General features: G+C 41.0%; 1 protein-coding gene across 1 annotated transcript in view; it reads right to left on the bottom strand.

The window, feature by feature from the left end:
• The window catches only part of INTS2 (integrator complex subunit 2), a 109,291-nt gene that overhangs the window by 70,905 nt on the left and 10,420 nt on the right, over positions 1 to 27,966 (bottom strand). The window contains exons 3-11 of the mRNA XM_082245709.1: positions 21,443 to 21,545; positions 19,444 to 19,557; positions 17,524 to 17,654; positions 17,185 to 17,358; positions 14,713 to 14,933; positions 14,219 to 14,344; positions 12,410 to 12,481; positions 3,596 to 3,710; positions 624 to 692 (exon numbers count right to left, since the gene is read on the bottom strand). Of these exons, the coding sequence (XP_082101835.1) occupies positions 624 to 692; positions 3,596 to 3,710; positions 12,410 to 12,481; positions 14,219 to 14,344; positions 14,713 to 14,933; positions 17,185 to 17,358; positions 17,524 to 17,654; positions 19,444 to 19,557; positions 21,443 to 21,545 (1,125 nt within the window). The remainder of the gene's footprint in view (positions 1 to 623; positions 693 to 3,595; positions 3,711 to 12,409; positions 12,482 to 14,218; positions 14,345 to 14,712; positions 14,934 to 17,184; positions 17,359 to 17,523; positions 17,655 to 19,443; positions 19,558 to 21,442; positions 21,546 to 27,966) is intronic.

Genomic DNA, 27,966 nt, shown 5'->3' with positions numbered 1-27,966 from the left:
AAAATATGAGCAAATTAGAAACATATATATGCACATGCTACCTCCCGCGTACACTGCTTGTCAAACTGGTCAGTAGGTCCAGGGATATAAGTACCTGAGGTGTTATGTAAACCGTACATTTTCCTGTGACAGTTGAGTTTGGCCTTCCTGCCTCCTAAAGGATGTTATCTATTAGGTAGTTGCACTTACCTACAGGAATTTTCTGGAAAACTAAGAAGCAGGAGTTTGATTTTTAGAAGAAAAAAATTAAGATTTGTATATAATTTCAGCTGCCTATCTTCCCATTTTGCCTATACGTTTTTTCATCATATACACAGTTTGACTAGCCAAGGTTTCTGACAGGTTTACTTTAACAATATTCCGTAATAAAGAGGTTTAGTAGAACTGAACCACAAAGACATTAGAAGAGCTCTTAAAAACAAGTAAAAAAAAAAAAAAACAAAACTGCACCTTAGCACACCATTAACATAATTACACCAAACATTATCTGTAGATACAGCAGCATTCTCGATTAAGCCAGCCAGCAATTACATTTTTCTTGAGCGATTTTCCTCTAGTTTACTGAAGCTCATTAGTACATCAAACTAATTACTTCCATTTATAAAGATAATGAATGACTTTACCTGCTCTGTAAATATCTCCTGGGTGAAAATAGTCTTCATTCTACTAAGCGAGCTAGGTTTGATGACAATCTGGAAAATTAACGAATTAGGTTTACAAGGTTCTGCTTGAATAAACGCAGCTCATTATCTAAAGATAATATTTTTCAGCAATATCTAAGCAACCGCTAGCTTATCTAATATACACTGCTCAAAAAAAATTAAAGGAATACTTTTTCATCAGAGTATAGCATCAAGTCAATTAAGCTCCTGGGATATTGATCTGGTCAGTTAAGTAGCAGAGGGGGTTGTTAATCAGTTTCGGCTGCTTTGGTATCAATGAAATTAGCAACCGCTGCACTAGATGGGCAACAACGAGGCAACCTCCAAAACAGAAATAGTTTTACAGGTAGGGGGAACTGACATTTTTTCCCTACTCCTCTTTTCTGTTTTTCACTTGGTTTTGCGTTTGGCTAGGGTCAGTGTCACTACTGGTAGCATGAGGCAATACCTGGACCCTATAGAGATTTCACAGGCAGTCCAACTCCTCCAGGATGGCACATCAATAAGTGCCATTGCCAGAAGGTTTGTTATGTCTCCCAGCACAGTCTAAAGAGACAGGCCGTTACTCTAGGAGAGCTGGACAGAGCTGTAGAAGGCCCTTAACCTATCAGCAGAACTGATATCTGCTCCTTTGTGTAAGGAGGAACAGGATGATCATGGCCAGAGCCCTACAAAATTACCTCCAGCAGGCCACTGGTGTGAATCTCTCCCCAAACAATCAGAATCAGACTTTATAAGGGTGGCCTTAGGGCCCGACATCCTTTAGTTGGCCCTGTGCTCACTGCCCAGCACCGTGGAGCTGCATTGGCATTTGCCATTAAACATCAGAATTGGTAGGTCCGCCACTGGCGCCCTGTGCTTTGCACAGATGAGAGCAGTTTCACCCTGAGCACGTGGCAGAGGTGAAATGATCTGGAGAAGCCATGGAGACTGTTATGCTGCCTGTAACATCATTCAGCATGACCTGTTTGGTGGTGTCTCAGTGATGGTCTGGGGAGGAAAATCCACTGAGGTACACATAGACCTTTACAGGCTAGACAATGGTACCCTGACTTCCATTAGGTATGGGGATGAAATCCTTGAACCTATTGTCAGACTCTACACTGGCGCGGTGGGTCCTGGGTTCCTCCTGGTGCACGACCATGCCCGGCCCAATGTGGTGAGAGTATGCAGCCAGTTCCTGGAGGATGAAGGAATTGATACAATTGAATGGGGCCCACGCTCGCCCTCGACCTAAATCCAATATAACACCTCTGGGAAATTCTGTTTCGGTCCATCCGACACCGCAAGGTTGCACCTCAGTCTGTTCAGGAGCTCAGTGATGCCCTGGTCCAGACCTGGTAGGAAATACCCCAGGACACATCCATTGTCTCAGTAGGAGCATGCCCTGGCGTTGTCAGCCATGCATACAAGCATGTGGGGGCCATACAAACTACTGAGGACCATTTTGATTGGCTGCAGTGAAATTTCAGCAAAATGGACTAGCCTGCTGCATTATTTTTTCATTTTGATTTTCAGGGTGTCTTTAAATTCAGCCCTCTGTAGGTTGATAACTTTTATTTCCATCAAACGATGTGGTATCCTTTCGTTCCTAACAAATTACCCAGTCCAGATCAGTATAGATATCCATGATATTTTTCCCTATTGAGATCTTGTGTGTTTTCAAAGTGTTCCTTTAATTTTTTTGAGCAGTGTATATGCCATAGCATTAATTTACTAACCACTGAAGATTTACAATATCAAGGCTATATGGAGACCATTGCATATACAGATATTTCCTGAACCAAAAGCTATGATTTATTATGTTTTCCAGATTTGTGCAAGTAGACCAGAGTTGCAAAACACAGAGTTTGGCTGCCCAGGATCAATTCGCCAAAGGTTTTGTAAACCTGAACTTAGCATTTCAGGAAGTAAAAGCGGGTTTCAGATTAGCTGCTACAGGTTCCTCCATATCACTATGCCGCTAGATAAATGTTATTAAGGAAACCCAAAAACAAAATCTAATACATTGCAGCTTACCAGTCCTTACATATGTTTTCTTCAAGCCAAGAACATTCCCAGCAAATATAAAAAATACCTGTTCTATCTTTTTCACAGCCTGTGAAATTTAAAAAAACAAAAATAAATCTTATTTTTGTTCTGTAAACTGCTAATTTTTCCTTCCTCCAATGGAAATTAAATAAAGGCAGACATAATGGTAGTCCAACCTGAGTGGCAACCATGACTCCTCCACAGATATGGTGGAGATGTGAACATAGCCACCTAGGGGCAAAATGTGAGATATTTCCAAAATACTAGATGAAAATAAAGGAAAAAAAAAAAAAAAAAAAAAAACAATGCAGCCACCACATTCAAGGACTAGGAAACCGCAATGCATTTTTGCTTGTTTGGGGAAGGGAGGATAGATACACTTGTAAGGAATCTACAATATTAGGTCTTAAAATCCAAATGTTCGATATCAAATCATGTGTAAAAAAAAAAAAAAAATCAAGATTTTTTTTTTTTTTTTTGCTTTTTCACTTTCTTGCAACATGATTAGGTATTCTGTGTGAATACAGCTTTAGCATATTAACATTCAATTTGCAAGACAAACATTAACTTTGCTATATGAATATCCTCTCTTGCTTTAGTAAGTAAACCTCACTGAATGCAGCAACCTGCAGACTTCTTTTAGCATAGCCTAGATTAACACAGCGCTTCAAAAGGTTAAAAAAAACTACAGCCCTACCTGTTAGGTGAATAGAATACTACATACTGTAAGATAATACACATTTCTGCATTATTTTATATTAACCAGACTAAAGAACAATAGCAGTTTATATATATTTTCTATTCTTGATCATAACTAAAAGAAATTCAAGGAAAAAAAACACATTATCTTGAAAGTAACAAGTCACACAGTGTTCATTTCAACAATTCGACAGTTTTCTCACCTTCATTCCCAAAGTAGAGCAAACCAAATCAATGATGGCACTCAACTGGTTGCTATGAAAATACATGGCAACCAACAACAGCATTTCTCCAAACGAGGCTGATACACCAGCAGTGCTATAAAAGTACAAAGACATCTTTAGTTAACCACTCCAATACTTACAGTATACTATCTTTTAAACTGCATTTCCCAGAATTCTCATCCCCTTGCTTCTTCTGGCACATGGTTTCCTAAATGGTTGCTCATAGTTTAAGGCCAAATAGCAGGCATCCCTTAACATTAGTTTTTAGTTTTTCTGCATTAAACAACTTCATCACCAGTAACAGGATTGCAAATCTAAAAAGGTATGCAAATATTTCAGTTCTTTGTTTACAACACAGAGACTGGTCATGTAGTAAGACAACAATGTGCAATTAAAGTGTACATATACAAGAATAAAAATGAAAAGAGAAAATGAGATTTGTGTACTCATTGCAAAATCTTTTTCTTGATGTTTTCAAACCTTTAAATTAGTAAGGGAACCAGCGCCTAGGAGTCTTATGTACCAGATAGGATTAAGGTTATTAAAATGTCAAAAATAAAATAACAGATGCAGCCAATGAACCATGGCAATGCTGTGAGAAGTGAGAAATAAAATTAGGCGCAATATTTTTTTTTTGTTTTTTTTAAAAACTCTAATAATATACAAAAAGTGGTTTCAATGGTGGATGCTGAATAAATAAAAAAAAAATTAAGTCTCATGTGAGGTGTGTGAGAAAATGCTAGTGCAAGTATGTGCTAAATGAAAGTGCTAATGTTCCAGTGCAATAATATATACTTTTAAATGGTGGTCAATAAATATTGGGTACTGAAATTCATGTACCCCAAAATATCTTACTATTTTGCTGTGAACGATTAATATAATGCAGTGAAATTATTAAAAAAATGATATGTCCCAAAAATATCTTTTAAACATAAAAGTGCTAGTGCAAAAGAAAATTAATAGTAAAGTGCAATAAGTAAATATGATCAACAAATCTCCACAGTTAGACCCATTCACACTGGGGCGACCTGTCAGGCGACCTGGTCGCCTGACATAGAGCAGCACAGGACCCGTTCTAATAGGAGCGACACAAGTCGCTCCGACTTAGAAAAAGGGTCCGAAGCTTCTTTGGGGCGACCTGCATGGACTTCAATGATATGAAGTCCGTGCCGGCCGCTCCTAGGTCACGGTGCGAGCTGCACACCGCGACTTCACAGGTCGCCCGGCAAAGTCGGGTCGCCCCAGTGTGAACGGGGTCTGAATAGTCCAATATCCAATAATTATGTGAATAGTAAAAAGTTCATTAAACAAAGTCCATATTGCAATCCTCCCGTGAAACAAAGTGCAAGTTGTATCAATCAGCAAATTCCAAGGTGCTCACAGTGTGTCAGTGAAGAGCCTTTCACCACGGTGCTCAATCAATATGCCTGGGTAAACTCACAAGAGATTCTGCTGGTAAGATTATAAACCAGCAGCCAAGCCTTAATCACAATTAAGGCGATAGGACGCTGAGGCAACACCGCTTGACTGTGGATATTTACTGCTACGCTGCATCCCTGCTCACATACGATCTGAGCAGTGGATAGGTTTTTACCAACACATATCCCTAGTGTCTGGCAGACACCATCCAATGTGAGTGTTTGGAGTTTATGTTCTTTTAAAAAAATCTCTAGCTATACAGTATCACGCTATGTGTGGCATCCCTTTTTATATCTTTTTATGCGGCTCTCCATAAACTGGTATCTGAGCTGTGGTGATCCAGTATCATATAAAAAGGAGAGAGGAGTCCAGGGTGGAATTGATTGTGATTAAGGCTTGGCTGCTGGTTTATAATCTTACCAGCAGAATCTCTGGTGAGTTTACCCAGGCATATTGATTGAGCACCGTGGTGAAAGGATCTTCACTGACACACTGTGAGCACCTTGGAATTTGCTGATTAACACAACTTGCACTTTGTTTCACAGGAGGATTGCAATATGGACTTTGTTTAATTAACTTTTTACTATTCACATATTTATTGGATATTGGACTATTAACTGTGGAGATTTGTTGATCATATTTATATATTGCACTTTACTAGTAATTTTTCTTTTGCACTAGCACTTTTATGTTTAAAAGATATTTTTGAATAATTTCACTGCATTATATTAATCGTTCACATCAAAATAGTAATATATTTTGGGGTACATGAATTTCAGTACCCAATATTTATTGGCCACCATTTAAAAGTATATATTATTGCACTGGAACATTAGCACTTTAATTTAGCACATACTTGCACTAGCACTTTTCTCATACACTTCACATGAGACTTAATTTTTTTTTATTTATTCAGCATCCGCCATTGAAACCACTTTTTGTATATTAGAGTTTTTTTTAAAAAAACAGATATTTCGCCTAATTCTGTCTTCAAACTGTTAAAAACGTCACAGGAAGTGACGAAACGCACGGCGTGACGTCAGCACGCAGTTTTGGAACGCAAGTCGGAACACTCTGCTCGCCACTCTGCAGTAAACGCTGAGCACTGTCACTGATACTAAAAACCTTCCTTGTTGTTTTATCATTAACCCATGGATGGGAAATAAATCTTTTTAAAAACGTTATTACACTATTGGAGCAATTTTCTTTATTATACCCCGGCCCCATTCTTGATGTGAGGAAAAGGTGAGGAGGAATCCACTATTACCTAGCACAGGAGCGGCACGAGGGAACCTACCCTGGCCCTGTGGGCCTACAAGCGTGATTGGTCTTAGTACTGTAAGGTACAGAAGACCCATTACATCTGGTAAGTCACCCATCCTTGTATTAAATCATTGTGGAAAAAGGAACCCATGTCACCTATAGTCACAAAGACGCATCGGATGAAGTTGTAAATACTGAGCACCTGCACTTTGATTAAAGACTGGAAGATTCTTCTTTTGCACAAGGAAATTTTGGACTTTGCCACTACAGTCACCTTATAATTTCACTCATACGGACTATTAATTGCACAATTTTTTTGGATTTCATATATTTTGATATATTTGCACTAATATTTATTTGTACACATTGGATTTTTCACCAGCTGATGCACTTTATGGAATTTTTCTTGTTAGGATAATATTTATGGACTTTTTTATTTATCGGACTATTTTTTTGACAACATAGCAACAAAGACCGACAGGATCAAGAAAAACAACAAAAAACTGCAAACTGCCTGCAGTGCAAAGATTAGACCCCTGAAGCTAGCATCAGATGGGGCCTGTATATAGACCTGGTAGAATGAAAACAGAAGATGGTAGCCTTTTTCAAATTGAGAAAAGTTGCATAATCCCAAAGAAGCCCCCACAGATAAAAGATTGTTAAGGCAGTTTTTTTTTTTAATCTTCATGCATTCTATGCATGAAGATAAAAAGTCCTCTGTGTGTAGCAGTCCACCTAAAACTTACCTGAGCCCATCTTTATCCAGCAATGTTGTAGGATTTTCTCAGCTGCCCAGGACTCCCCTCCTCATTGGCTGAGACAGCAGTGTGGCTTGATTGGCTCCCGCTGCTGTTAAAGTCAGTCAGGCATTCAGGAGAGAGAGGGGGTTGAGCCGGGTCGCAGCTCCATGTCTGAATGGACACAGGGAGCTGTGACTTGGCTTGGGTGCCCCCACAGCAATCATGTGTGCCTTGACAGGAAAGAGGGGAACCCTCTCCTAAAAACAAAAGTTTGGCAAAGGTCATCCTGAATCACCTAGAAATAGTAGACAGAGAAGCTGTTGTGCTCTTGTGGGGTCCAGTCAGAATCAAAAGAAATAATTTTTCCCAAAGAAACAGTACCTAAAAAATATCTACAGCCCAAACAACATCCAGACAATGGAGAGAAATGTCCATTGGTTTAACTGGGGCTGGAGAGAAGGGTGGGAGAGGCCTGGCTGAGGTGAAAAACAGAACCTACCTTACAACAGTTTGCGCATCGCTTTTGAACACGAGGGCAGACAGTACAATTGAAAACAAGAAGGGTTTCTTCCCGGATAAGGCTGCCAGTTCAGACACTCACCTCCAAGAGGTGACAGGTACAAGAAGAATTGGGTAAAAGTAGAGCGATAAATGTGCCTGATAGATTCACATAGTGATCTTCGAAGCACAGAGAGAACCAGAATTCAGACCCCATTGAGTCACAGGGGAATGAACAGGGTGCACTACATAGAGAGAGACTCCCTGTACAAAGGTCTAAATCAAGGAATGAAAGATCACGGTCTCTGAAAGAAACAGTTTGGATAGAAATCTTGTAGTATACAGTGTAGGAGAGCAGTCAAATTGCCCAAAGTTGCAGGATGTTCATTGTCCCTTCCTTAAATGACCACGTTTCCTGAACCAAGAAATTCTTCAAAACACTTCCCCAGCCCAACAGGCCGGCATCCATCATCAAGACCTTCCAGTTATCAGAAAGGATTTCCTGACGTCCAAAGTCTGTGTAGATATCTATCATTTTAGAGCTGATCGGGTCCTGGGGGTGAGATGCTTTGGTAGATCCAAGGACTCCTGCGGTTTATCCCATACCGACAGGATATTAAAGTGATTGTAAAGTCTTTTTTTTTTTTAAATAACAAACAGGTTATACTTACCTGCCCTGTGAAGTGGTTTTGCACAGGGAAGCACAAATTCTCCTCTTCCCGTGTCCCTCTTCCGTGCTCCTAGGCCCTCCCTCCTGTCGAGTGCCCCCACAGCAAGCAGCTAGCCATGGAGCGGCCATTCGCCCTAGCCCCCTCTCTCTCCAGATTGGCTGACTGATTGACAGCCGTGGGAGCCAATGGTATTGCTGCTGTGTCTCAGCCAATCAGAAGGAGAGTCCCGGAAGGCTGAAGGGCATCGCTGGACCAAGATGGGGCTCTGGTATGTATTAGGGGGTGCTGGGAAGGCTGCTGCACATAGAAGGCTTTTTATCTTAATGCATAGAATGCGTTAAGATAAAAAAAAAAAAAAAAAAAGACTTCTGCCTTTACAATTCCTTTAAGCTGAGGAACTCTAGAGTGAACTAAGCACAAGGGATAGCATCTTCTCCAGAACCATCATGCAGGCCCGAATTGAGAGACTTTCCAATGGCCTCAGGCACTTTGGATTCCGAGTTGCTGGTTTGTGTCTGTTTTTACCAACAGTCATGTTTTGGATAAAAGGCATCCAAGTACAGTTATATATACACACACAGCTGCAAGAAAAAGTATGTGAACCCTTTGGAATGATATGGATTTCTGCACAAATTGGTCATAAATGTGATCTGATCATCATCTCATCTAAGTCACAACAATAGACTATCACAGTCTGCTTAAACTAATAACACACAAAGAATGAAATGTTGCCATGTTTTTATTGAACACACCATGTAAACATTCACAGTGCAGGTGGAAAAGGTATGTGAACCCCTAGACTAATGACATCTCTAAATTGAAGTGAGATGTCAGCCAACTGGAGTCCAATCAATGAGATGAGATTGGAGGTGTTGGTTACAGCTGCCCTGCCCTATAAAAAACACACACCAGTTCTGGGTTTGCATTTCACAAGAAGCATTGCCTGATGTGAATGATTCCTCGCACAAAAGAGCTCTCAGAAGACCTACGATTAAGAATTGTTGACTTGCATAAAGCTGGAAAGGGTTATAAAAGTAACTCCAAAAGCCTTGCTGTTCATCAGTCCACGGTAAGACAGTGTCTATAAATGGAGAAAGTTCAGCACTGCTGCTACTCTCCCTAGGAGTGGCCGTCCTGTAAAGATGACTGCAAGAGCACAGCGCAGACTGCTCAATGAGGTGAAGAAGAATCCTAGAGTGTCAGCTAAAGACTTACAAAAGTCACTGGCAAATGCTAACATCCCTGTTAGCGAATCTACAATACGTAAAACACTAAACAAGAATGGATTTCATGGGAGGATACCGCAGAGGAAGCCACTGCTGTCCAAACAAAACATTGCTGCATGTTTACAGTTTGCACAAGAGCACCTGGATGTTCCACAGCAGTACTGGCAAAATATTCTGTGGACAGATGAAACCAAATTTGAGTTGTTTGGAAGAAACACACAACACTATGTGTGGCGAAAAAGAGGCACAGCACACCAACATAAAAGCCTCCTCCCAACTGTGAAGTATGGTGGTGGGGGCATCATGGTTTGGGGCTGCTTTGCTGCGTCAGGGCCTGGACGGATTGCTATATACACACATATACTATAGGTCAATCAACGCCTTCCTCCTTAAGTGGTTGACTGTCATCCACACTTTCTGTCTGAAGACCTCCACTCTCCTCTAGTGATGCCTTCCACTTTACAGAGTGAACCTGCAGTTGTTTCCTCTTTACACAAAACAACTCCAGCTTCTACCAAAAACTGCAGCTCATAATAAACATATTGCAATTATAGTACTTTCTTTAAAATAATAAATGTATTAAAAACAAGTAAAATCCACTCAGAATGTATAAGTGCATTTGATCCAGTGCACTGAGGGTAATGTGTATATCCTCCTAAGACTAGTCAGCACCGCTCTGTCCTGGTGCCTGGCTGCTGCCTGGATTGTGCGCCAACATCCCTGGCTCTGCTTATACACATTACATCATACATCACATGACTTCTTCAGAGAGAGAAGTGTTTGTGTGATTTATGAAGTAATGCGTAAGAGGTGAGGGTGCACCACATAAGATTTGTGGGGTTTTTTTGGCAGCTGCAAGGACCCAAATTCAATAACTTTTGAAAAAAAGGAATCGGATTGTTGACCATTAGGAAGCCCACTGTGGTCATCCGTGTCTGAGACAGCCCCACAGCCATCCTTGACAGCTTCCTCCTCCTCAGCCTGAGGATGTGCCTCAGATGCCTTTTCCTCCCGCCAAGGGGGAGAAGAGATAGGATGGGTAAGAAAGGTGCTCTTGTTTGCATCACTTGTACTGGTGCTTCAAGCCAGTAAGAACCCATGAGAGCTTTTCCCAAAGGGTCAACAGGCCCAAATCTTTACCCATAAGGGTCCCAGCATGCCTCCAGGGACTCCTCTCCATAAAGGGAATCATTGCTCTGGACCTGTAGAGCATCCTGCCATGGAAGTAACCTGCATCAGCAGCCACAAGCAGAAGCCATTATACCATTAGTTCGGAGGGTAAATCTGACCAACACAATGAGGAGAAAAATTTGTAGGGGGTGTAATAAAAGCAGACTGAAGAGCGATCTGAACAAGCTTTCCTTCATAAAGGATATACAATCTACATCAAAAGAACAGGTCCTGACCTGAACCAGAGAGATCCAACATGTCTTTTTTCGATTTAGCAGATAAGGAGTAAAAACATACAGTAACAACCCGTGGGTCAGAGGTGGTGCCCAGCTGAACCACACCATAAAAGCATCCCTGCAGTGCGCCTGGCAGTTTGCCAGAGACAGAAGTGAAAGCCAAACGAGGGTTTGGACCTGCAGAGGTAACATTATGATGTTGATTGCACTACATTTTTAATATTTAGTGATAATCCAGCTGTATGGCACTTTAAAATCCAATCATTATTCACACCTGGAGCATCTGAGGGAACAAGTGGGCAATTGTGATCATTCTGACACATGGTGGGGTTTGGACGCACCTGCTGCCAAGTCCCTTTACATGGTATTGCTAACAGCTTTTAATTCTGAGTGCACATGGATGATAGAAATGCTTTGAGTATGGCTTAGTATAGACATGGGAAAACGCATTGTACAAGTACTATGTAATGCAGAGTGCAGCTCTCCCCTCTCAGGGTTGAGGATTCAGTTATTACAGGTTATGTGCACTGGTCACACATTACCAGCAGTCAATGTAGTGTAGACTGGAAAGGAAGCCTGTTTTCCCCAAAGGGCACATGCTGCTGGTGTGTCTTGGGGGGGGGACCACACTGTCTTTTCAGTAATACTGCAAGTCAGGAACAGCTAGCGTGATCAACGCCACCAGAACAAATCATCAGTTGTGAAGCTGCAGGAGGGAACTAGGAAGCATTAGAAGAACATGTGCGATATCACGCACCTATTCAGTTCTACATAACCAGGTGCAGTTAGTGAAAAAGGGGTCCAAGAAGAAAAATGGTAACCCATCCCTGTATAGCTCATAGGTCAAAATAAAGAGGAGACCCCCTCTTCCCCATGTGACCAACATATAAGTACATAAAGTAAAAAGGAAAGCCCACAATAAAAAGGAGGATTTTACCTCCCCACACAATATGTTCAGTCCATTACAGATACTGTACGCATCTTCAGTATAAAACTGAAGAGAACTTAACTCAGCAAACTTCCAGAAATTCAGGGCTTTTACAGGGAACACCAGTATAAAACAGGGAAAACCTGCACCTGTTGGTTAAATGGAGAGACTCAAGGATTGAACTTATCTGGCATGAATTTACCAGTACTCATCGGCTGACTGGAGCACTTTACACAATTTAACTTATGTGGCATGAACCTACCAGCAGCTATTAATAGTACAAACATCTTCCAAATAAACAGTGTAAAAAAAAAAAAACCCAACATGTCCACTCTCTTAAGGACACTAGCAAAAAACTGAAGCAAATAGTTGCAGACAAATTTATCCTGTATGGATTTTTTTGTTGCTAGTGTTCATTTTTCCTGTAGGTGGCAGTATAAACTTGACAATGTAAGAATTCCTAAATCCCTCAATGTATGAGAAAATAAAAGATGGAGAGAAAGAAATTTTACTTGTCTTTAGAACACCCTTTCATTGATAATGCATTCTGCGTTTATGTTCCCATACCAAGATTACTCAACATATATTTTTAGAAGTTTTTTTTTCTTTTACAGAAAATGTATAAATAACTAATCAAACTACCTTTCAAAATAGGCTTCCTCTTTAATCATCCAGCTTAGCCACGTCAGCATCAACTGCTCCTGTTCTGGGGTACTGAAGAAAAAAAAGAAAAAAAAAAAAAAAGAACAATTCACTTTTCTTTTAAATCAACAACTATTCAAGTCACTGGAAAGTTTAATTGTGTCACCATAAGAAACTGAAACCTTCATAAATTTGGACATGGGGCGCATGCATAAAGCCAGCAGTATCAGATGTGATACGGTCAATGTGTTTTTTTTTTTTTTTTCTTTAACTGAAATTAACAGAAGCTATAATCTGGGAGGCACATAAAGCCTATGTAAGGGGCCTATCGATATCTATTAGTTGAAAAGAAAAAAAAAAAAAAAAAAGAAGGAAAGATCCAACAATATGGAAAGCCTCTCGAAAGAAATATATGAACTGGAGCAAATACACAAAAACAATTTAATAAAAATAGACGCGGAGATACAACAGACCTTAGTAATGAAAAGAGATAAAATGAAAGATCTAAATGGAACTGGAGACCAGACAAGTATTAAAGCGGTTGTATCCCCAAAAAAAAAAAAAAAAAAAAACCCTGCAGGTCAATGGCATAATGTGCTAGTATGCATAGCAGTGCCGTATCACAAAAAAATGACCTGTTCGTGAAGGGAGTAAAACTTCCAGGAGATGGTTAAAAGGGAATTGCTACTACTATCACGGGGACAACCTGTATTAAAAGTTCATTTGTGAAATCAAGACTTTATATAAAATAAAGTTAAAACTTAACCACTTAAGCCCGGGAAGATTTTACCCCCTTCCTGACCAGGGCCTATTTTGCGATTCGGCACTGCGTGATTTTAATGGACAATTGTGCGGTCGTGCGACGCTGTACCCAAATTAAATTGACGTCCTTTTTTCCCACAAACAGAGCTTTTTGGTGGTATTTGATCACCTGTGCGATTTTTTGATCATGCGCTATAAACTAAAAAAGAGCGACAATTTTGCAAAAATAACAATATTTATCACATTTTTTTTATATGAAATTCCCAAAAAAAAAAAAATGTAAAAATCAAAATTTTTTAAAATTTTAGGCCAATTTGTTTTCTGCTACATATGTTTGGTTAAAAAAAAAAAAAAAAAAAAAAAAAAAAAAAAAAAATCGCAATAAGCGCATTTTGATTGGTTTGCGCAAAAGTTATTGCGTTTACTAACTAAGGTAAAGATTTTTGTCATTTTTTTTTTTTTTAATGAGTAATGGCGGCAATCTGCGATTTTTTTTTGCGGGACTGTGACATTGCGGCGGACAGATCGGACCCTTGACTGACATTTTTGACACTTTTGGGAGTACCAGTGACATTACTATAGTAATCAGTGCTAAAAATATGCACTGTTACTGTAAAAATGACACTGGCAGGGAAGGGGTTAACTTTATTGGAGAAGGAGGGGTTAAGTGTGTCCCTAGGGGCGTGCTTCTAACTGTGAAGGGATGTGGCTGTTTGTGCAACAACAGAGAAATACGATCCTGCATAGCAGGACCGTATGATCTCTGTTCTTACATAGTGGAGAATGACAGGTGGCTTTGTTTACATTAGCCGCCTGCCTTTCTCCCTCTCCACCCGACGATCGCGAATGACCGGCAGACATCGGGTCCGTCGGTCACGCACGGGGGGGGGGGGTCCGCGAACGAGCGAGAGCGCGCGTTCGCCCCCTAGAGCCTCACAGGCTAGTGACGTGCGGCAGTAGGCAAGTGGTTAAAGCAAAGAAATGCAAGGTAAAAACGGACTCAAAACCATTGCAGTTTCACTTTAAATAAAGTTACATACAGCTCACCTGACCAATGTGGAAAACGCCAGCAACATACAGAACGAAAGGGAAACAAAGCGAACCCCACCAGGAGTTGCAGGTGGCCGACTAGTCATAAGCTGAAGTACTTGTTCAGCCTCTTCATCTGTTGGCCTGTATGCATAATACAAATACAATAGACAAGTTACAAATCACCACTAACATACTGGCTGTGTGAGCATGGTTAAAGCAGAACACTAGGCAAAGATTTTATTTTTTTTAAATCTACTGAATAAAGATGGAAAAAAAAACAAAAACAAATTAAACAATACTGGGGAAAGCTATAAACTTAAGTCTAAAACTGTATGTTCGAGCATAGATGGATATTATTAGCTACAGTCAACATCCATGTATGCAGCATACCCGCTCCTCAGTATTCTTCACATAAACACAGAGTTGTGTAATAACATACACATTAGTACTACTAAGCTATAACAAAATCAATAAAAAAGCAAAAGAAGAGAAAAGGATGGTCTACACACTTAAGGCCAGCAATTCCCATCAATGCACAGTAGAGTCGAAGCAGGGAACTGGCTTTCACCACATGTTCTTCTTTGAGTCCACAGTATAGAGAAGCTGCACGCTCAGAATCTCCCTCCTGTGGCATCTGTGTTTTTTTCGCAGCTGGGAGAATGCTTTTCAATTCAGAGAGCAGCTGTTTTCTCATTTGCCAAAGCACTGAGCTGCTATTTTCTCTTCTTCTCTGAAAATATGAAGGAAAAATACATTCAATCTTGCCATCTTGCATAAACATTATATAAACAGTTTTATAATCTGCTTTTGTCTAAAAAATGTGCAGTCTGATAGGCGTATTGAATATAAAACGCAGCATCAATACATCGCGATTCAGACGTTCGCGATACTGCATCGATGCTGAGATTCGGCTGAATCAATAGCAAACGGCGTCATCTGCTGCTCTGCCTCTCCTGGAGAAACAGAAACAGAGCCTGCGTGGTTACCAAAGCCCCCTCCCCTTTCAAGATGGACACTGGAGCAGAAAGTCAGCTGATGAGCTGACAGCCAGTAGAGTGAAGGGTGGGAGCTCGAGGAGACCCCACGTCAGCAGAGGCTTCACTTGAGGTATCAGAAGAGAGGCAGACACACACTGAGTATGGAGGAGGGGGAATTGAATGACACTTAAAGCAGGTGAGTGCCAGAGTCACTGATCTCATCCCTCCACCACCATCCCTCTGCCTGACCCCATTCCTTTACCAACATCCCTCTGCCTGACCCCATTCCTCCACCAACATCCCTCTGCCTGACCCCATTCCTCCACCACCATCTCTCTGCCTGATCTCATTCCTCCACCACCATCCCTCTGCCTGATCCCATTCCTCCACCATCATCCCTCTGCCTGATCCGATTCCTCCACCACCATCCCCCTGTTCCTCTGCCTGATCCCACCCCCACCACCATTCCTCTGCCTAAACACATTCCTCCACCACACCACCCTCCCGCTATCCGATCCCATTCCTCCACCACACCACCCTCCCGCTACCCGATCCCATTCCTTCACCACCACCCCTCTTCTGCCTGATCCCATTCCTTCACCACCATCCCTCTGCCTGATCCCATTCCTTCACCACCATCCCTCTGCCTGATCCCATTCCTTCACCACCACCCCTCGGCCCAATTCCATTCCTTCACCACCATCCCTATGCCTGATCCCATCTCTTCACCCCCATCCCTCTACCTGATCCTATCCCCCCACCACCATCCCTCTGCCACTGTCACTTATATTTTCTTTTGTGCATTTAGGACAGGAACACATTTCAGGTCTTTAAAACAATCAACTGAGCAGCCCAGAACTAGTTTGTGGGAGAGTCAGTCTATTCCATATTTTCACAGCTCTTATGGCAAAAAAGCTTTTCTGTTTTTCCTATAGATGTAAAAAATGCCCCTTTGTTCGCTGTAGTGAACTGACAGTAAATAACGTGTAGCCCTCTGTTGGGATGGTTATGGCCAATTAGAGCAATTAGAGCAAGGAGTTCTTCTGACTGCTTGAATTTTTGGATAAAAATGTGTGGGCATTAATCGTGATGCATCGGTATCAAATCGAATTGTTGATAGGATAATAGTAATGGAATTGAATTGTGAGACCAGTGAAGATGCGCACACCTACAGTCTAAGGACCTACCTGAGGAAATATACAGTAAATTGAACAGACTATTTTAGGTAAGCAACTGCACTACATAGCAGTTAACCCTAAAAGTTATAGATTCTATATTAGGGTTGCAATGCATGCACAATTCGGGGCTAATCTATTTTGTAGCAGCTGTTGGTTGCCTGTGTTTACTGCTTTTAAACAAAAAAAAAATTGAACTATTTTCTTGTTTCTTGTGAGTGCTCATTTTTCAGTCCATTTTCTTTGCTCTCTGTCAAATAAAGAAAGAACATCTCTTCCATCACAACTGATCAATAATCAATTACTTAATAGCATTAGTTTTTAAGTTTCTTTCCTGAGCTGTGCGGTTTGAGATCTAACTGCTGATAGGCAATTACTGATAGGCAATCAAATTCTCAAAATGTTAAAGTAGAGCTATAGGCAAAACTTTTTTTTTTCCATTTTGGATAGAGTAAGGGAGGGTTATAACCCCTATCAGACTTTTTTTGCCATCTGTGTCCATTGCAGAGATTTTCCTTCACTTTCTGCCCCAGGAAGTGAGAGAAAACCCCTGCAAATTAAGGTAATTCCTTTGGGACCCCTGGGTCACCAGAACTAGTGTCCCCATTTGAAGATTTTACTATTACTTTTTTAGGGACAACCCAAAACGTGTTTTTTTTTTTTTTTTCTTCCATCGATCCTGGTAAACAGGACAAACAGAGGGTGAATCTCCAATAAAAACTGACAGGTACTGTAATCCCTCTCCACTCTATCCAAAACTAAAAAACAAAAACTATTTGCTTTAGTTATACTTTAACAGACAGAAAACAAGAAATAACAGGGTTCTTACCAGTTGACCATTGCGAATAAACGTTCCAAACCAAGTACGAACTTTTGCATTGGTTCCAAGTAGAAGTCCACTCACGAAACATACCATGTTGCTTACACCATCATCACCTGCCTCGTTTTTAGTGTGGTCCAATGTCAAAGCGACACCAAGTCCCGGAAGGTGACATTCTTCTACCTGTCACATATTAGAGTTATGCATCAACTGTTTTACTTTACATGGTTAATATGTACAGTATATGATTCTCACTTAAAAGAGACAGATATAGGTTAATAGATTAGTACTGATATCATCACAGCTAGTAACCTAGTTAGTCACATTCTACATACAACAGGTTCTTACCACCATGCCTCGAACTTTGAGGGCTTGTGATGGATTCATTTTGCACAACTGACGCAGTGCTTCAGTTCTTCGTCTCCCTCCAGCGCTCTCCTCATCCTGGCGCTCTCCATTCTTTATCAAACTCCTGCAAACTACACAAAGAAACTGCAATGTAAATATGCTGTGGTTTAAACAGGAATAAAAGTCTTCACATATACAAATGTAATACTTGATTAGAGTCTAATAAATACCTTCACAATAAAAAAAGTATTTTAGGGTAAATGCCCTGATTTAGCTAGCAGGTAGGGAAGTGAATGTCTTGCAAAAGGCTTTTCAAAAGAAAAACATTCTTGGCTAAATTTGAAAAATTAGAAAGTAGGATATACTGGTAGTATATCCCCCGCGCCAATAGATCTACCTAAAAAATAAAATAAAAGGGGTGGGAAGCAGCTGCTATAGTAAAGTGCTAGTGAATGGATGTGAAGTAACCTTAGTAGAAAGATTACCTATAGCGCTTGTTCAATGATAAGGTACATATGTATTATATAGAGACAGTACTGTTATACTTCAGAATAAATAAATAATATTGGTGCTTATATTAAAGTGCATAAGTGTTAGTGCAAAAAACAAGTGAGCAAATTAAGATCAATTTCTGAGATATACAAAAGACAAAATGCCAGTTCAATAGATTGCACACTATAAATAAATCAATAAAGGACCAAAAATATTCAAGTTCATATGCAGTGCATGAGATATAAATGATCTCATAAATATTCCACACAGTTCATAAATAAAGGTGACTTCTTGTGAAAAAAAGTTCAAAAAGAATTATATAACTCACTCCCCTGCAGTGCAGGGGATAAAGTGCAGGTGCTCAGTGCCAGGCTTTCCAATCAGATATTGGTGTCACATTGGTTTCCACCGTGGCTAGTAGAAAAAAGGCTCACTCACCAGAACATATGGGTCTTATATGCCTTATGGCATTAAGACCACATAGGCTTAAATGACCCCCAGGGCCGGGATGGGTTCCCTCCGGTTAGGTACCTCCTCTTTGCTCCAGTGGTAGCTATCGCTCCTCCGCTGCCCTTATCCAGCCGGGTATGTTTAAAAAGAAGGGAAAGCTCCAAATAGTGCAGTATCATTTTAAAAGGATATTTTTATTGCACATAAATCCAAAGAAATATATTGCACAATCTAAATACAGGTAAAACAAAGTAAAACCCGCCGTCACATATGGAGCTATGGAGTGGAGAGCGGTAACTACCGGTTTTCGTTCCACCCAGCTCGTGTGACTTCATGACGTGCGTTCCACCATACGCATTTCGTCATAGGCATTTGTCTTTTGTATATCAGAAATTGATCTTAATTTGCTCACTTGTTTTTGCACTAACACTTATGCACTTTAATATAAGCAGCAATATTATTTATTTATTCTGAAGTATAACAGTATTGTCTATATAATATATATGTACCTTACATTAAGCAAGCGCTATAGGTAATCTTTCTACTAAGGTTACTTCACATCCATCTAAATCTGAAAAATGACCATGTACAATACTATTTTACCCTACCAGATATGAGTCCACTAATAAATCATGTAGGCAGGTTAAGAGAGGCCATGCTGTCTGGCAAATGAACCTCTAAAACCCAAGAAATACTTCTAGGTGTATGACATATTTTGAGGGCAGACCTATAAGATAAAACCAGCTTTTTCCGTTGCAAAAACAAAAAAGTGAGAAAACAGGTTATCTGTTCATTTTCAGCTTTCATTTTTCTAATGCCTCTAATGCCAGAAAAACAAACCTTTCTATTTTAAAGCAGCCCAATCTCTTAACCATGGATTTAGACTGTTTCACGATTAAGAAATATAAATAAAAATTACATTATCTATAGCCAGAATTGTAGATCTGGCAAAGAATCAATAATAAAAATATTGCTTACCTTCATGAAAACTGTCAGGAACATTAGCCACCAGCAGACACAAGAACCAAGCACCATTGCGAACATGCAGTAAAGCTTCAGCCATTTCAGTAATTGGCAACAGATTGTGCAATTCTATAACAAGGAAAAAAACTGAGTAATTTTATCTTTTTTTTTGTAATACTTTCAATGCAAAATAATAAAAATACCTAAAAAAAAATAGGAATTTTGACCTACCTATAAACCTGTAGGACCGGTGTACTAAGGATTGTGGAATTCACAGTGCAGAGCACATTCGTGAAATTCCAGTTTTGGGTGGAGCTCGTCATTGAGTTGAGGTTTTGTGTTATCTTTGGATGCATTGAAGCATGCAATATACGCGGACACTGAATTTTCTAATATCTTTTCTGGTCATTGGGATTCACAGTTAATTTACCTTATATGCACTTTATTTTAATTTGGATACATTTTAGTTTCTTTCAGTTATTTAAACAATACCAAGGGTAGGTGTTAGAGCGCTGCACTATATTAATGAAAATATATACGCTCCAAGGGGTCTTCAGGGATCTATAGCAATGAACCACAGCCCTGAATCTGTATAGCACCCTGCAGCTAACTCAATGTGTTGCACAAAGTGCCAAGGTGAGTACCCTATGCGAGATTCAGTACAGAGTGGGGTCTGGGTACTGCTCTCAAGGTTTTGCTGAGGCTGCACTGCTTCTGTGTAGGCATTAGAAGACATTGAGGTTGACTGAAGAATTCTTAAGCAAGTATTAAATAAAAATAATAAAAAGTAGTGATGCAGATTCCTTCACGAAGGAGAACATGCCGATAATCTTCAGACACTAGCAAAAAACTAAGGACACAAGGAGTGGGGCAGGGTTATAGGGAAGGCGCCCCAGGGGCTGAGTCCTCAAAAGCTTGCGAATGTCCAATCACCTGAAGGTAAGAGTCTAACCCAGGATAGGTTGCCTGCATCCTGTACTATATAATTAAGACAAGGAGATTATTTGTGCAATAATTCATAAACATAGCTATTACATTGGCTGGCATTCCATTATTAGCGTGTGTTGGCTATAAAAGAAGTATTTTCAATGGCACAATTATATGCAACTTTTTAAACCCCAAGTCCAGTATGCATATGTGCAATTTTAACTACAGAAAGGTTTGTATTACTATGCAGCCAGTATTACAATCAAAAACAGGCAGGTGGCAATCCCTATTGCCTGATACAACAGTCAAATCACCTCTCTGCCTCCAAACTGCTCACAGATGCAAGAATTGAAATCATCATAATGTTAAGTGATTATCCAATCTTTAATAACTTGAAGACCAGACCTTTTCTGACACTTTTTGTGTACATGTAACAATCTGTATTTTTTTTCTAGGATATTACTTAGAATCCCCAAACATACACACACACACACACACACATATATACATACATACATTTATTTTTCAGCAGAGGCCCTAGAGAATAAAATGGTGGTCATTGTAAATTTTTACGTCACACAGTATTTGCGCAGAGATTTTTTCAAATGCAATTATTTTTGAGAAATACACAATAATGAGTTATTGCAAAAAAGCATAATATATTACTACATTTTTTGGAAAAATATAAAAGAGGATTTATGCCGAATAAATAGATAACCAACATGTCAAGCTTTAAAATTGTCCATGCTCGGAACCTAAAAATTTTCATAGGCAACACTTTAAAAATGTTTACAGGTTACCAGATTAGAGTTACAAAAGGAGGTCTAAAGCTGGAATTATTGCTTGTTAAAACATTTGCAGCGATACCTCACATGTGTGATGCAAACCTTCCTGCTGCTTGTAAATGTGATTTAGTGGCCAATCAGCCACTAGGATCACTTTAAAGGATAAGTTCACACTTTAGAAAGAAAATAATAAATGCACATTTTGTTGCAGGTAAAAAAAAAAAAATGTGCATTTATTTTTTTCTTTTGGAGCCTGTAAAGCATTGCACCAGCGATCAGAAAATAGCCTTTTAGTAACATACCTGCCTGTAAAATGCAGAGAACATCTGCTGCTTCTTCCATGTGCACAGGGCTTTCAAACAGTTCAGATGATTTAAAAAAATATTCACCGTTGGAGTCTGCTACCTATAAATAAAAAAAATATATATATTATATATATATATATAATTTATATAGAGATTTTTTATTTTTTATTTTAGCTGTAAAAGTGAATCACACATTGGCTGGGTGGAGTGTGTGCTATGCAACAAGGCTGTCCCAATCAACCAAGTATAGAGAAAAATTTCACAAAGTATTGCCACAAAATGCAACCGTTATGGGCTTCTTCAGGCACCACAGACATCAAGTAACAATTTAGCAAGCAAGCCTATTAATGCAAACAGAAAATAATCATAATTAGAAGGTATAAGTATACCAAGCATATAAAATGACCATAATCTTTGGGCCTCATGCACACTAGACTATAACATGGCTGTTAGGGGAGTTCGGTGTTTTGTTTTTTCCTCCTGCCGCTAAAAATGCCCCTGCATGTTGGCTCATATGTACATGCACATATACATGCAGAAAATAAAAAAAATTAAAAAAACAATGTCAGCGTGTCCAGGGGCAGCAGCATTTGATCAGTAAAAAAAAAAAAAAATGCCCGACGCATGTCAACGCGTCTAAACATGTGTTAGGGCTAGACACTTAATGTTTATTCATTTCAACGGGCAGCATAAATTATTCTTCAGGCCAGTGAAAATGTATTAACGCCCAACCTCTTGACACGCCTAAATGCGTTCCATCCATTTATGAGCGTCAAGTATTTTTTCTATCAAAACGCTGTTGCCAGGAGGAAAGCCGTCTAGGAGAGATAGCAAAACATCTTGCAATGTCTGTGCGTGTGCATGTCTTTACAAAAATGTTTACAGAAATAAATGTCTAGGTCTGAGGTCAAACCCTGCAAGAACAGAGTGTCTGAACAGTTCAAGATCTCCTCAGCTCCGGTTTTTAAAAATATATGATCTATTTTAGTTGGGATACTAAAGCACATGCCACAAAATGTCTCACTACAGGTATAGGTGCCAGGTCTCCTATTCAAAGTCAATGGGTCATGCTGTTGTCTCTGAGCCTGTGAGGAGAGAGTATAGAACCACTGTAGACAGACACAGCGCTGAATTGAGACAGGACTCGGGTAAGTATAAAAGGGGGTGAGGGAGTGATACAACTGCTGGGACATTTTTTACCCTAAGTGGTTGTAAAGGTAGAAGATAGCCTGTGTGTGAGATTGGGGAGTGAGACCAAGCCACGCTGTGTGTGTGTGTATGTATATTTTATATATATATATATATATATATATATACATACATACATACATACATACACACACACACACACACACACTCACACACACACACACTCACTCTAGGCCTGCGGAATATAATCGGAGCATCGATGCATCGTAATGCGACCCTTTGCGATTCTGCATCGATTCAGGGTGCCGTCAACATCGATTAGGAAATGACGTCATCAGCCGCGGCCCAGCCCTATCGCGCCTGGGAGAAAAAAGTCACAAGAACACCACTGATTGGTGGATTAGTGTGGGAAGTCACAAGAACACAGCTGATTGGTGGATTAGTGCGAGAGCTTAATAAAAAGGCTCCGCCCCTCCTCTTCCCTCTCTTTGACCCGGGCCGAGGCGCAGCCTGCGTGTATCGGCGTCCCACCTGCAGCCTTGCAGCCAAGAAGCAAGCCAGCCAGCCAAGCCAGTCCACACAGGAGGAGCCCCGAGTGTTGCAGCCATCTAGGACCTGGAGCCCCAAGCGTCCCCATCGCAGCCAGCCAGTGCCGCCCGCCTCACCGTGGTCATCCCAGGCCCAGCCGCCATGCCACACGCCAGCCAGCCACTGGAGCCCAGAGAGCAGAGCACCTGTCCTCCTCTGCAATGCAGTGCACAACAACCCACACAGCAGGTATGTTAAGTCCGAACGAATAATTGTATTAATCATTGGGGTCTCTCTGTATCTCTGGGGGGGATGTCTGTGATGGGGGGGGGACCTGGGACAGGGGACGGTCGGTCGGGGGTAGTGTTCTGCGGTGGCGGGGGGGGGGGGGGGGTCTCTGACTGTCAGTGTCAGTGGGGTCTCTGTCAGCTGTGGGGGTCTGGGGAAGGGGGGTCTCTGTCAGTGCTGTGGGGGATTGGGGAAGGTGTGGGAAGGAAGGTCTCTGTCAGTGTGTCAGCTCAGCTGTGGGGGGGAGGGGGGCCTCTGTCAGTGTCAGCTGTGGGGGTCTGGGGAAGGGGGGGGTCTCCGTCAGTGCTGTGGGGGATTGGGGAAGGTGTGGGAACTGGGAAGGTCTGTCAGTATGTCAGCTCAGCTGTGGGGGGAGGGGGGTCTCTGTCAGTGTCACTGTCAGGCAGCTCAGCTGTGGGGAAAGGGGGGGGGGTCTCTCTGACTGTCAGTGTCAGTCAGGCAGCTGTGGGGGAAGGGGGGTCTCTGGCTCAGTGCATGCATAAAAGGGACTGACAGACACACAGTAATATTTTATGAAAGATGTTGCGGCTTAGTTTACAGGTGCTTTTTTTTTTTTTTTTTTTTTTAAACACTGAAAGAGTTTGGCAACTTACGTCATCCGTCTCCGTCACATATGTAGTAGTATGGTAATGGCAGAAGGAGAAAAAGATTGAGAGATAAAAAATGCACCTAGCGTTTTAAGAGCAAACATCTGGGCACATTTCCGATTTTATGTACACACAGGGAAGCGCGACTTGGACAAGACACATGCTGTGTGTAAAGCCTGTCACACAAAAATTAAATACCTAGGGAATATTATGAACTTGAAAAACCATGTTAGCCGTTTTCACTCTGAGTTAGTAACACCTGTCGCCACTAGCAGTGCCATCAATGCCAAGGAAAGACTACTAGACCCAGATCAGCCAAGAATTGATGCCATACTGTCAACTTATCCGCCCAACTCTGAAAAAGGGAAGAAACTAACCAAAGCTGTGGCAGCTTTCATCGCCAAGGACCTACGGCCTTACTCTGTTGTGGACAACCCCGGGTTTCGCTACCTTTTGAAGACGCTAGAGCCACGTTATAAGATCCCGTCACGCAGTCACTTTACAGAAAATGTTATACCTGCACTCTACCAGGACACCAAAGCTCAGGTACTTGCGTCAATGAACCAAGCCAGTCGAATTGCAATAACGTGCGATTCATGAACTTCAGTCACAACTGAGTCCTATGTTACAATAACAGCACATTACGTTACTAAGGACTGGCAGGTCTTGTCACATGTGTTGCAAAAGAGAGCCATTTAGGAGTCTCACACAGGTGCTCATCTGGAAGAGCTACTGTCTCATGTCGTGGAAGAATGGCAGCTGTCTGATAAATCTGTAGTGCTTGTGACCGACAACGCGGCGAACATGATAGTTAAAGCTCAAGTTGGTAAATTTCCTCATGTTAAATGTTTCGCCCATACACTCAATCTTGCATGTCAGCGGGCACTGAAAGGGGCCACGCTCTCCGGGCTTTTCGGCAGAGTGCGACGAATATCCACATTCTTTCATCGCAGCACTAGAGCAAGCCACTGTCTAAAAGAGAAACAGAAATGTCTGGGCCTGAAGAATCATAAGCTAATAACTGATGTGCCAACAAGATAAAACAGCGCATATGACATGGTCAAGAGGTTCTTAGAACAACAACCTGCAGTTTGTGCCACCTTGCTGTCTCCAGAAGTCAGAAAAAGAGAGTCTGATCTCTGCACTCTCAATGAAACAGATGTGTCAAATGCAGAGGACGCTGTGACTGCATTAAAGCCAATGAAGGATGCAACCTTGCTGATGTCAGAAGAGCGCAACCCAACAGTGTCTCTCATTGCCCCTCTAAACGCACAACTGCTCCAGAGCATGACAGACACCATGGGAGACACACCCATGACCCATGAGATCAAGAATGCCATCAAAACAGATCTCCTGAAGAGGTACAAGCACTGAGGCAGAGAAGAAGATCCTTCATACAGCCTCTGCACTGGATCCTCGCTTTAAAGGACTGCCTTTTATTCTCACAGAGGAGTAGAGATCGGAGATATACAGAGGAGTGACTGAGGAGGCTGCATCTTTGGAGGTAATTAGAATTTCATCATGTTTCCTTCCAGACAGCTATAAGCTCAGCTACATTGTGTTGTGCAATAAGCCGATTCACTTTTGCGGTGTGGGAAGTGGAACTGTATGGATTACCGTGCGGTTTCCCTCACCTCATCAGAATAAATCACACTCTTAGGAAGTTCAGCTCTTCTTATACTATTATCTTTTGTTCAAACACAGATTACATCTAATAGAAGGACAAATGTGGATGAAGTGCCTAGGGAAAAAGCAACTGTGGAAGAAGAAACACCCATTGAGGACAGCCATTCTCCTCCCAAAAAAAAGGCCACAACATCGCTGCTCATGACTTTGCTGGGGCAGTCTTTCACTGATGGTGCAATAGAACCTAAGACCCCCTATGCGAAGGCAGAAGACGAAATGGAAAAATATTGTACAGCCCCACCTCTGCCTCTCACTGAGGACCCTTTGAAATGGTGGCGTGAGCATGAGGTCATATTTCCCCTCCTCTCTCAGCTGTCAAAGCAATACTTGTGTATCCCAGGTACAAGTGTATCTGCAGAGCAGGTTTTCTCTACTGCAGGAGAGGTTATAACTGCAAAAAGAAGCAGTCTGAAACCTGAGCATGTGGATCAGCTAGTGTTCTTACAGAAAAACCTACATGTTCCCAAATGCTAAGCACTGCAATAATTACTAATTCATGTTTTTAATGAATAATTACTAATTCAGTCTGCCAGTCACACCAGTTTTGTTTTATAGCTTTATAGCACTGATGGTTTGTTTTTGAAGATTGTCCTGTCCAATGTCCATTGCCAATCCATAATCCGTTGCTTCACACTAAAAGTGTCTAGGGGTTCATTTAATCCTAAACCAAATAAATAATATTAAAGTGTATTTTCTTCTAGACAACTGACACCAAGCCATAGTGCCAGCATTATAGGAAGGAAAATCATTGAGAGAAATAACATGTACATTGAAGCTTAACCTCGAGTAAATCTTATCTTATTGGATCACAAATAAATACACCAATTTTGGATTCTTGTGTAATATTACTATGCGAGTTTGTGAATGTGACCCCATAAGGATTTCCTCAAGGTTAAGCTTCAGTTGACAATTTATTCTCTCAAGGATTTTCCTTCCTCTAATGGTGGCTTGTTGGGTAGCTTGGCTTCAGTTACAGATGTAATCGACGTGGTAGAGTGCAGTGCAGGTAAAGTTTTCCTTTCTGTAACGTGACTGACTGTCGTGACAACTCAAGAGCTTATAACGCAGCTCTAGCATTAACTCAACACACACACACACACAGTGTGTGTTGAGTTGACGCTAGAGCTGCGTATAAGCTTTTGAGTTGTCACAACACACACGATAGATAGATAGATAGATAGATAGATAGATAGATAGATAGATAGATAGATAGATAGATAGATAGATAGATAGATAGATAGATAGATAGATAGATAGATAGATAGATAGATAGATAGATAGATAGATAGATAGATAGATAGATAGATAGATAGATAGATAGATAGATAGACTTTAAATGAGGCGTGTGACCACCTGTGACCATATAGCAAGAGAATAAACAATATGCGTACATAGATAAACAATGCACATGTGATAAAATCAAATTTAATCTAATTTTAAAAGGTCAAAATCTTAAAGGGAACCTCTTCAATAGGTTCAAAAGGCTTTCTAGATAATGCCTCCAGAACCCTAGTCAGGTCCCAAGGTGGGAACCTATCTCTTGTGACCAGGGTAGCTCTATCTATGGTTGTCAAAACCTTTAGCAAAAGATCCTTCTGTTCTGTCAAGTCTCGCGTCTAAAAAAAAAGAAGAGCTACTACTTGTACAAGTAGCAGCTCTTCTTTTTTTTCCTTTTCCTTTTGCCACGCCCTTCTCTACCCTCATCCTGTGGTAAATCTAGGATTACGGGGACAGAGCTGGAAGAAATCTGCTTCTGCCTATGCCAAGTACAAAATGTTTTCCAAACCTTAGAGTATATCTTCCTCGTTACCAGTTTCCTGCTCAGAAGGAGGGTGTCTATCACGCTGTCTGAGCAGCCCTTTATTCTAAGGATCTGGCGCTCACTAACCAAGCCTGGGGTGCAACACTGGACCCTGAGAGAGTAGGTCTGGAAGGATTGGAAGCTTCCAAGGAGGCACCACTGATGGTGCTTTCAAGGTTGCAAACCACCAACCAAACCATGAGGAAAGGCATAAGCCAACTCGAACTGCCAGATCTGGGCTAGAGCATCCAGGCCCTCCGACTCTCTTTCCCGTGAGAGGGAGATGAAACTCATTGCCTTCTTGTTCTTGAAGCTGGCAAATAAATCTATTTCTGGGAGCCAAATTTCTGGACTAGCATCTGAAACACCTTTGGGTTCAGCTCCGTTTCCCCCTGTCTTATTGGTTGACGGCTGAGAAGGTCTTCTTCCCAACTGCTTTCCCCTTTTATGTGGATTGCCAA

The sequence above is a fragment of the Pelophylax lessonae genome (genome assembly GCF_965119305.1).
Source record: "Pelophylax lessonae genome assembly, chromosome: 2".
NCBI classification, from domain to species: Eukaryota; Metazoa; Chordata; class Amphibia; order Anura; family Ranidae; genus Pelophylax; species Pelophylax lessonae.
This window is presented reverse-complemented; position numbering and strand designations above follow the sequence as displayed.